General features: G+C 33.3%; 1 protein-coding gene across 1 annotated transcript in view; it reads left to right on the top strand.

Moving 5' to 3' along the window:
• Positions 1 to 12500, top strand: part of LOC144434093 (putative thioesterase PNKD) — a 28106-nt gene that overhangs the window by 2333 nt on the left and 13273 nt on the right. Inside the window, exons 3-6 of the mRNA XM_078122548.1 lie at positions 681 to 793; positions 4889 to 4947; positions 5998 to 6090; positions 6668 to 6744. Coding sequence (XP_077978674.1) covers positions 681 to 793; positions 4889 to 4947; positions 5998 to 6090; positions 6668 to 6744 — 342 coding nt within the window. The remainder of the gene's footprint in view (positions 1 to 680; positions 794 to 4888; positions 4948 to 5997; positions 6091 to 6667; positions 6745 to 12500) is intronic.

Raw genomic sequence — 12500 nt, 5'->3', positions numbered from 1 at the left:
CTGAAGTAGGGAGGGTTATTTTTGTGTTTCCCTGGATCTGCAGACTGCATGGGCTGGACAGATATGAAAAGAAAGACTGACCAGAAACAATTCTTTTCTCTTTTTTTGCCTAATACCTGAACAGTCTTGTCATTTAACTTTAAATTTTCTCATATCAATCCTCACTCTGTAAGATGGCATTAAAATATGACACCATGTATGACATAATTTAAAAAATGAAAACACTTCTTTCAGATAGATAGCCTGTAAAGTCCTCAGTATGGATTGTGTTGTATGGTTTATTTTTGTGTTGTGTTGTGTTGTGTTGTGTTGTGTTGTGTTGCGTCATCTTGTGTTGTGTTGTGTTGTGTTGTGTTGTGTTGTGTTGTGTTGTGTTGTGTTGTGGTGTGTTGTGTTGCATTGTACATATTGTACTGTACTGTACTGTACTGTACTGTACTGTACTGTACTGTACTGTACTGTAAGTATTGTATTGTATTGTATTGTATTGTATTGTATTGTATTGTATTGTATTGTATTGTATTGCATTTATTGGGGCAATGCATACTGTTCTACAAGCTTAGATTCTGTAAAATTCCTGTATGACATCTATAGGATGTTACCATTATTATTCAGTGTGGCCGACATGAAAGTAAATGCAGTGTAAGACATGACCACTTGTATTTTTTTCCATCTTGTAGGTTTAAAGATCTGTCCCTTAGCAATCCTAGAAGACAATTATTCATATGTTATTATTGATACAGTGGATAGTGTAGCTGTTGTTATCGATCCATCAGATCCCGATGTAGTTCAGGTAAAGTAAACAAATAAACAAACTAAACTAACAAATAAAACAAAGTCAGTTTTGTTCAAGTGTGTATGTATGTACCAATGGTACATATATACACTTGAACAAAACTAACTTTGTTTTGTTTGTTTGATTGTTTGTTTGTTTGTACCCATTTTCTATTGTATTTCATATCATCAAGTCAAGACATTGAAAATCAACATGTTACCTAAAGCTGCACTGGCTGTAACTGGAGTATTTAATACTTTTGATTGACAATATTCAGTGATCACTAAAAATTGTTAAAATACCATACAACAATAGTTTGAAATTGTGATTGCATAGGGGCACTGTTTTTTGGATGCAGACCAGGATATATGCATACTTATAATTCTAAGTTATGTCATCATTATGGTTTTTGTATTATGCCAAAATACCAGGTTTATGTTCTGCTGATTACAAGTTGTAGTCAGGTTTCCTTGACATGTGAATGATAATGTGGCCGACTCGGAATATTAGCTTTGCCGTTCTCCTTGCTGCTGTACATGAGGTGAAAATGTAGCTATTCCCACTGATACAAGTAAACACTCTTACATACATGATACTAGATGAGTTTGTTGTTAAAACTGCAGTCAGTCCAACCACAATGATGAGCCAATTGGATTTTATAATTATGAAAAATTATGTAATGTTGCGTTCAGCGTGCGAAATTAACGCCGGTCCTTCGGCCCGAGACCAACAGATTTCCGTTCGGACCGACAGTTTTTCAGAATTACAACAACGTATCGGTCCTTATGACCGACTGAAATTTGGAGTAAATAATAACATTTATTCAAAGATATATCCAATTTCACCTACATGAATCTGATTTTGTGTTACCTATTATACTCTCGACATCATCTCGTTCAAGTCAAGCGACACAGAGCTAGCTCGCTACGTGTTGTTGTCAATGTTGATATCATGTCTACATATGACGTAGCATACAGCATTTACTTTATGAAATTATGTTAGCAAACACATGATTGACCGAATTTCTCCAATTATTTGTGTCTTGACTAATCAGAACGTCTAAGTTAGACATTCAGACCCATTTTACGCATTCAGCGCATGCGTCTTTTCCCACCATGATATAGTAATTGTTGTAAAGTTTACTGGCAGTTCTAAGTGTATGAAACTTTTAACGTGTTTGAGACAGTTCCACCTTGTATTTATAAAGTATGTGGCGATATTTAGAAGGCAGCAATGAGCTTCCGAAGAAGAAGACGAATTTAAACAGACACTGTTTTTAAAGGCTGGTATTAAAGCCGGTAAATGTTAGCGGGTTTCCCGATCAATTTACCGGAGTTCCCCATGTGTGTGGCCACGATCAAAACAAACTGACGGAAAACATATAAACTACTCTGAAAATGGCGTTTTAACTAATAAAGAAGGCAGGTACACTTCGTAAAATATCTTCAGTACGATAGGTTTTTTTTGTAAAACAGTAAAAAAAATGCGTAGTCTGATTGCTTCATTTGATAATGTATGTCCTGTCATGTTGTAATCAACTTATAAACTTAGAAATGTTGCATTTTTGTTGCCATTGTTTTATCTGGAAAATTACTGCATCATGCCAAACACGGGTACATATAGTGGATGACACATTATAGTACAGTTACCATATCACGCTCCCACGTCAAAAAAAACTTGCATTGTAAGACGTTACTCAATACACCACTGTATGGTATACATATTTGAAGGAAGACGAAACCGCTCCGTGTCACTTTTGTGGATGGAAATTGAAATAACGTGAATACACAGTTTTCAAGAGGGATAGTTATGCGACAAAACTTTCTGCCATGATAAAGTTGTGGGTCTACGTTCGCTAAGCGTTGGAAAGCTACATCAGCTGTTGCCACAGACGATGAATCAGACTTTGGATATGTGATTCAGAATTTAGTGAATCGTACAGAGAGGAAGGAGAGGACTGTGATCTCTTAGAGATTGCAGATAATGCATATTTAATGATTCATTCACCCATATTATCTACAATCTATGGATATGTATTTCTATGGTGTAATGAATACATTCAGTCTCAGACCACTATAGTCTATAGGAACAGATTATGCGAGAATGAATATTCATAGTCTCTGGGTTCATAGTTACAAATGAAAATCTCTACTCATAGAGTCAAATATTACTTGATAGTGAATCAAAATTTACTTCCAAGTTATTTGTTGACTCTGTGAGTGGAAATTTTATGAAATAATAGTGGATAGTGAACAATTCGTTGTACTCTCTTTTACTTTAGTATATCTAAAGATATGTTGTATCATATTAAAGTTCAAAATCATTTAATCTGTAAATGGAGGGTATATAAATATAGGTCGTGAACGTGAACTGCATTGAGTATGGACCAGCAGTTTTCCTTAAGGACCAGCAGTATTTGCTACATGTCGGTCCTTATGACCAGTAGTCATTTTCCCTTAAGTTCACACACTGGTTGCGTTTGATAAAAAGTCTGTAATAATGTTTTAGTTAAACATAGAGTAAAGAACTTGTCAACTTTTTGTCATACCCAATTTTACATGTACTATGTGTACTACACTTTAAAGTGCAGCATAAATTACTGCCCCCCATCCCCCAAAAAATATCCCAAACAAACAAACAAAAAATGTGTAAACTCACCTTATTTTAATTCATGAAGTCAGTTTCAATGATCTGCTATTCACCTTCAACCATCACTGTTCACTGTACATGTCAGACATTCAAAGTATAGTTGACGTTAAGATCAAAGATCTGACGTTAATTTTAATCTTGTCAAAACTAGACACCGAAGGTATATCCACTACTGTTACTATTAATTGATGGATGAGACATATATGTGATGTATTTCAAGGCTTACTTTGTATTACTTGTGTAATGGATGTAGGGGTTAATTTTAGACCTAACACAAATGACAGTAAACTGTTCACCTTGTAACTCTAAATTTATGGTTTGGATTATGATCACCTTATATTAGACAATATTAGTATTGCAGTTGAATTATGAAATGAGAAATATAACAGTTTGCACAAAATACCCATGTTATTTTGAAAATTTCTACTCGCACAGTCAAAATGTTTTTTGGAAGGGAATCTTGAATTTTCACTGACATCTCGTCAGCATCATCAGGGAGAGTAAACTCCTAATGAAGCTGATGAGATGCATCAGTATCATTAGAGATGTACTACCCTTGATGAAGCTGATGAGATATCAGTGAACATTTAGGATTCACTTCCCAAAAATCCTTTGATTCTGTGAGTAGAAATTTCATTTCATACTGTGAACCCATAGTCTATAAACGTTCATTCTTGTACTTGTGTTATTTACTGTGTTAGTCAATATTGACACCCTTGGAGATGCAATATTCAAAATCTCATAGGTCTTGTATTCCTTCCAGCAACTTCTGTCAATTACATACACAAAACCTTTTGTTTGCATGTGATTTTCTCTTCAATAAGTAAAATATAATTTTTTGTAATTTTTGTTATTATTACAGAAAATGTTCTCTTGGTGAAACTTTAAATACAGTGGAGAATATATTGTTCATGGTTCCAAGAATCAGTAGGACAGTACAATATCGTTACTTTGGAACGATAAATTGGTCCGTTGTAGATGGATTGCAACATTGCATTCATTTCCAATTTATTGTTCCAAAGTAACTATATTGTACTGTCCTTTTTAATCACAGTATATTTATAGTAAGAAGAAATGAATTTTCAGAAATGAACCAAAGTAGTGTTAGTACGTATGATATAGTGTGTGTCGTGCCACCCTGTGTGATTTGAGAAGCCAGATAGGACTGAACAACACGACGGATATTTATAGTAAGAAGAAATTAATTTTCAGAAATGAGCCAAAATACTGATAGTACGTATGATATTGTGTGTGTCGTGTCATCCTGTGTGATTTGAGAAGCCAGATAGGACTGAACAACACGGCGGATCATACAGTCAAAAATAGTTTGTTTACAATTAAGACAAATTTAGTGAACTTGAACGTTACGAGTTTTGTATGCCCAAATATGGAAGAAAATGATAAACAGGATGTATGGTGTTGTTTGAACGGTTTCTAAAACATATTCCTGTCTTTTTTTTACAGAAATTTTTAGATACACAAAATGTAAAGCTCTTAGGAATTTTAGCGACACATAAACATTGGTAAGTCTAAAGGTTATCGTATAATGTTATATGTGTGCAGTTTTACAGTTTGATTTAAAATTTAAATCTCGATACTTGCAGTGACATTTCACCTCAAGCTAGAGGGTCAAAATAGAACAAGAAGGTTGACTTGTTCTCATACACACCTTCAGTAATGCATGTGTAGTGAGTGGAGCGGAAGTCAACAATGTGTCAACCTTGAAATCTAATGGTTGTTATATTTATGACATGCCTAGGTGGTCAAATTCTATTTCCGATAACAAGAATTGAATTTTGTATAATGATGCAATTTGTTTCAAATCATAAGTATTTCAAAATATTAGGATTGTTGGTCAGTAAAATAAAAAAGATAGAAAACTGCCTTCTGGCAAGTGTTTCTGTCTGGCGTGTGCACACTTGGTCATGTTGAAGTGTTTATGAGAAGAATTCTCTTGTAAAGGTAGAATGTGCCTTGAGGACTACGTTCACTGAAAATTAGTGTATATCAGATCTCACCAAACTCTGACATTTCATAGCTTGCTTCTGGTTCTTTTTGAAATGATAAAAGAAAGTTTGAGTTGACAATTTTGTTTTCAAGGAAATCAATCTTTGTTTAAGCCTAAACAATATTGTTTGGTTCCGGTTACTGGACCCCCACCTAGTTTTTTACTGCCGACCCTAAACTTTTTAAAAACATATTTGAAGAAAAAATAATTTTGAAAATTGTGAAGTTTCGCAAGAAATAGGGGATGTGGAAACTGATGTCAACTTAACAAGACAATATAAAACTGTTCTTCCAATCTGTAATGGCTGTACATCTGATGAGAAGAAACCAATAACACAGAGACCATATAGAAAACAACGGAAAACATATCTACCTGAACTAGACACTCACACATAAATTTAAAAAAAAAAAATCTACCTACCCCACCTATTCTAAAATTGAGTGTAATCGGAACTACACACTTTTAAGGCCTTAGTATCAATGTGTACACAGCTATGGAAGATTCTCTGGAAGATTCTAACTCCTGTTTATTTAGCCTTTGAATACTATATCATATTCTTATACAGGGATCACAGTGGTGGAAACAGTACACTAAAATCACGGTTTAGAAACATTCCAGTGTATGGCAGCCCAGTGGATTCAATTCCTGGCCTTACACAGTGAGTATCAAATTAATCTAGGAATTAATACCTCCAGGACTGTTAGAAAGTAGACTAGTATTAGAAACATTTAAGAACAGCTCATGGAAACGAGATGAACAACAAAAGCAGCACCTCGTCAGTGTCTCATTCTTGTTACAACAAAAGTGATTAAGCAATTCTTCCGAGACTTGTGATTTTTAGAATACTTTTAAAGTGACAAATTTGAAGAAACGATTGAATCAGATGTATGTGTACAGTTTTATTGTTATTGAAAAAATGAGATAATTTCAGCTCTGATGGCATAAATATATTTGACACATATTCTGTACATTGCAGATATCAAGTTGTAAAATTTATGGGATGGGATGGGATGGGGAAGGATATGAACTGTACATTACGAGAATAAAATTATTATTATTATTATCATTACATAATGTACCATTTGTACAATGTAGTTTTTTGTGAGGGAAGTAACAAATAATGTAGTGATGTTTATGTTAAAATCAGTTATTGAATTGGTCAGATAATACAGTAACGAAATTGATGAAAAAATATTAATTGCAATCTACTCTCTTTTTTTATTTCCGCCATACAGTCCAGTATCACATGGTGACAAAATACAGATAGCGAGTTTTAACTTTAGTGTCAGGTTTACACCAGGACATACAGTGGGTAAGTTTTAACTTTACTGTCAGGTTTACACCAGGACATACAGTGGGTAAGTTTTAACTTTAGTGTCAGGTTTACACCAGGACATACAGTGGGTAAGTTTTAACTTTACTGTTAGGTTTACACCAGGACATACAGTGGGTAAGTTTTAACTTTACTGTCAGGTTTACACCAGGACATACAGTGGGTAAGCTTTAACTTTACTGTGAGGTTTACACCAGGACATACAGTGGGTAAGTTTTAACTTTACTGTCAGGTTTACACCAGGACATACAGTGGGTAAGTTTTAACTTTACTGTCAGGTTTACACCAGGACATACAGTGGGTAAGTTTTAACTTTACTGTCAGGTTTACACCAGGACATACAGTGGGTAAGTTTTAACTTTACTGTCAGGTTTACACCAGGACATACAGTGGGTAAGCTTTAACTTTACTGTGAGGTTTACACCAGGACATACAGTGGGTAAGTTTTAACTTTACTGTCAGGTTTACACCAGGACATACAGTGGGTAAGTTTTAACTTTACTGTTAGGTTTACACCAGGACATACAGTGGGTAAGTTTTAACTGTACTGTCAGGTTTACACCAGGACATACAGTGGGTATTATTAAAGTTTGCCATTCTTAAAGTAATACATAAGTAGTAATTAGTACATTTATCTGTTGTGTGAGATTCTAAGACCTGTCACTGTAAGTTATTTATCTACATACATGTATGAATATTAAAGTGAATCATTTTCTACCTAAAAGAGATTTATTTAAAATGTTACTTTTCAATTTGCAAATGACTGTTTTCTTTTTAAAAATGTAAGAAGGCTAATTTTTTTTGTGATTCAGAAATGAATTTTTGGTATAAATAGTTGTTTATGTAATACATAATTTATACTTTATATTCTTCACATATCCTAAATGCCTCCCTTGCCAACCCAATTAACTCTCTGTTGGAAATCTCCAAATAGAATGAATGGTTACACTTAAATATGATGTATATACACAGACAAAGTTGATGATAAATGGAATGACAATTAGTTTTTATTTTGGACATTCATTTTTTTTTGATGAAATATAAAGCCATGGTAACAAAGTCTTAATTCCTCATATTTCCAAAGGCACTGTTTTAGACATTTATAATGAGTGTAATTTAACTTGTAGATGAAATGTGGATTGCTTCCATGTCCTGTATGTGCTATTGCTAAGTTAAGCCATACATAACAGGTTTGCTGAGGGCAATATCGTATTCCCTGCTGTCAGTGAAATCTCTGTATGCAGACAGCAAGCTTACTTACATTGATCTTTGTCAGACGTTCACAGAGAGCCTTACAGCTAAAAAATCCAGTTTTCTAAACTTTACACAGTCTAGATTCATGAATACTTGGAACACCTTACATCCTATTCATGTTTGTATAAACCATTGCCAGAGTATTAACCTCTGTTTGACCTATTTTGATCTGATTTTCTCTACTCCTTCTTTTGTTATCGGTTGTATTTTCAAATTATTTATCACGTATTATTACCCCGAAGGGGAGAACTATTTAAATGAGCTCCTTCATCTGTCTGTCTGTTCTTCTGTCCATCCATGTTTTTGTAATACGTAATTTCTCTGACATGCAATATTTGATTGTAATCAAACCTAGCACAAAGGTTACATTTCATATAAGACCTATCCATGTCACTTTGTTTTGCAACATATGCAAATTTGACCAAGTGATGGCTATATTTGTGATCAAAAATCAATATATACATGTACTTTATAACTCAAAAACAGTAAAACTGTAATACGTAGAAACTCCAATCTACCCCATATTATCAGATTAAATTTTCATTTTGAGACTTTGACCTTTGACCCTGACTTTGACCTTCATGGTCATTTATCCAACTATTTCCTGCATATCACAGACACTTTGTTATAGTATTTATTTGTTATCACAATTTCTTTTAAATTGTGTCACATAGAATTTCAGTATTTGAGGTGGGGGTGGGGGGGGGGAGGCTGTGTCTACAATGAACTTGAAGGCTTCTTCTTTTAAATGGATGTTGTCAGAATAACAATGATACTCGTGATCTGCTTTTGCCTTTGTGGTGCCATGGAAATCAAATGTCTTCTGTAGTAATCACAACTGGGATTATGGGATATTACCATTCAAGGACAAGTAAATTGATCGACTGGGAGTGTTTAGTAAGGCTTATTTCACTGTAAATAGGACACAGTAATGTGGATAATGGCAAATGGAGTTAATGTCGTCAGCTCCTAGGAACATTACCAAGTATGTAGTCTATTTTCAGACCTTTCACCGGGAAATTGTCCATTAAACTGTTTGTTTTTCATTTGAATGACTTTTGTATGTTCTTTTTATTCCCAACTTAAAATGTATCACTAACTGAAGGACAGTTTATTTTAATAAATTATTTCAAGTGTCTCAAACTGAGTTTATGTGAAAATACTTGCATAAAATCTTATTTAAACTATTTTAATATAATGTTAAGGTCAGTGCATGCCTTCTATGACATTATAATTGTCTTCTGGCATTATTAGAACTGTGGATTGCCTAGTATGGATTCCTTGACATTTCAGATGTGTACAACATATGCATTTGAAAAAAAAATCATTGCGAACACTGGTATGTAGAATTATGTCATCGGATTGTTTATATGTTACATGTAAGTTGTAATATCAGGTTTGAGTTCAGTCAATATTGCAAGTGGTGGCTAAGTATGCTTCAGTAAGTAGAATACTAGGCATGACTTTTAAATATGCAGCATAAATCTCGTCCAAATATGTAAAAACTCTTTTTATGCCCCATTAAGTTTAAATCCATTGTATTTGATGTCATCTAAATGAAGGTGAATGAAGAACGTGATTAAAAGTCGTAACAGCACTTGAATTATAATTGAAATCCTCTCTGAATCTTCTATAGATGTACAACCCTCAAGCTTTCTGTAAAATTGAGATATAAAAATCTGATTCAGAGCTACAGGCATGTATCGGTGCTGTAGTCAATACAGAGATATTTACGGGTTTATTACATGATATGCCTGCAGCATAGATGTAGACACTGTCAGATAGTCTCAGATTGGACGGAAGTAATCAGAGATGCATGCTGTTCAGTTCATTTCATACACCAGATGGAAAAGTTGTGTAATCGATAGAAAAAATAATATGTGTCATCATAGACAGAAATTTAGAAGTATTCAATTTGTGTTATTGATTGAAAAATAAAAATAGTTTAAATTTGCATCGTAGATAAAAAATATGTGGTTTTTGTAATAGATGGAAAAATATTTTTTTTAAAAACATTACCTTTCTGTAATTAATGGGGAAAATTAACATTATATTTCTTTAATATAGCAATAAAAAAACATGTCAAGTTTATGTAATTGTTAGATAAATAAATAAATAAATAAATCAATCAATCAATAAATAAATAAATAAATAAATTGTTTGAATTTGTGTTAGAGATAGAAAATGAAAAATGTTTTAATTTTTTTTAATATAGAAAAAGAAATTGTTAGGTTATGTAATCAATAAAAAAATAAATATATTAATTTTATTTAAAGTGGCCATATTGATTTGATATTATTTTTAATTTTTAATTTATAAAAACAATTTTATTATGGCTTCCTACTTGAAAAATCAAAGTGAAACAACATAAGCAGATTCTGTGTTTATAACTCAATAAATGGCAAAAGACTGGTAAATGTGTAAAATGTTTGTTATTGTACGTACAACAAACTTTTTGACACATTTTTTTATAGATTTTTGCAATGTATTGAGTTACAAACACAGAATCTGTCTATGTTGTTTCACTGTGATTTTTCAAGTATGAAGCCATGATAAAATTGTTTTATAAATTAAAAATCCCAAATAAATATTACCCATTTCTCATCCATACAGCCACGTTAATACCATATCAAACTAGAGATATTAGAATGGTGAATGCATTCTACTCACTTCAATTTATCAGCCTTTGATCTGAAATGTTCATCAACATTTATTGCAGCTATATTTTGAGATCAAGCAGTTCACATTAGAGATCTTTTATAGAATGCTAAATGTAGTCTGTACAATTTGAAAACCCCATGTTTTGAATCTAAACGTTCGTCAACTTTCATTGCCGTATTTTAGATTGAGCAGTTCGTATCGTATCAAATTAGAGATCTCTTAGAATGCTAAATATAGTCTGTACACTTGGAAACATCATCTTCTGAGCTGAAACATTCAACATATTGACGTCACAAGTAAATTGGAATTCTGGAAAATCTAATTCCTTATTATCCAGCTGTGATATTCATGACTCTTGTAGGGAAAACTTTGTCCTGTGTTTCTACAGATGGTTTCTTGCTATCTACTAGGTCATGACCTTTGCCATCTGACCTCTCAATAGGTCATGACCTTTCAGTAATTGGATGTTTACAGAAGTAGAAGTAACTGCAAACATCCGTACTCATGATGAAATCAGTTTATAGTTATAATTCTGTTCTTGATGTTGTATGGGTTTTTTTAAGGTTATATAAAGTAGGTTTCAAGAAGTTGGTTTGCATTATACGTGTATGTACCCGGTAAATGTATTGATGTCGTATTTGTAAACATTCGCGTAGGGGGGAGGGGGAGAGGGTTTTGGTCTAATGAAAGAAGTTCATTTTAACATTGAGATTGTGGTGGCATTTTGCGATTGTTCGTAATGAGCCCAAAACCATACTGTCTGCCCTCCATCTTTTGGAATATTCAAAGAGGAAATGTCAAAACAAATCGACAGTCTTCAACCGTACTAATGCTGCCCACCCATGCATCAATCATGCATACACAACCATTACTTAGTCGTGTGATATTTGTTATTATCATAAACCCAGTATCTCTTATATACCTAGTATCTCTTCCTGTGTAATACAATCATCATCAATGGAGAGCATTCAAAGTGCAATAATGTTCCATATCATGCCAAGCAGATGCCTTTGGCACACTTTGCCCAAATATGGTAACTGGCACACTCATCGATATCCATTCACTTAGTGATTTGGTTTTGATTTTTCTCAAAATCTGTACATTTTTTGAGCTTTAAGTAATGTTTCACTGTCAATTTATGTGGTTATGTGATTTAAATAATGTTTCCATGCCACTGTATATATATTATGATATCATATACAAATATTATCAAATCTTTACGGCCTTGGTATAGGTTTTGCAGGACCTCAGTACATGTTGTACGGCTTATGGGCCCTCGTAAAAACTAATATTACCTAGTCAACAGAAACAAACAGAAATCCTCCTTCATTATAGGTGCTATAAGAAATAAAAGGATGCATAAAATTGCTTTCCATCCTATTTTAGTATATGTCTCACAATTTTGTAAAGTAGACATATGTGGATATCCTGTTTTATAGCAAACTAACAGACAGAAACCATTGAAGACTGCTGTCTGGCAAATTCAATATGTATCATACACCCAGTGGTTTTAATACTTCAAGTTAAGTATTAAGTGTAGATCTGTAGTTTCATGTTACAGTGAATGACTGCTTGTGTTCCGAAAGTATATTTCAAATAGCAATGATCGGAAAGCTTTACAAATTGCCGGAAAAATGATTGAAATCATTATATGGAATAAGGGAGAAATTTAATTTTTTTTTCATGCTGGATATTGGTTGTACATTTCTAGTCATGGTAATGAAAATAAATGAGCAAAAATGTTATAAAGGAAAAACCTTACTTTGCCTTGTTTCCATGGCAACCTCTCCAATTACTATTTTTTCTTTAGACTGTCAAAC

Source organism: Glandiceps talaboti, chromosome 4, assembly GCF_964340395.1.
Source record: "Glandiceps talaboti chromosome 4, keGlaTala1.1, whole genome shotgun sequence".
NCBI classification, from domain to species: domain Eukaryota; kingdom Metazoa; phylum Hemichordata; class Enteropneusta; family Spengelidae; genus Glandiceps; species Glandiceps talaboti.
The sequence above is the reverse complement of the archived record's forward strand: the minus strand, read 5'-3'. Positions and strand labels throughout refer to the sequence as shown.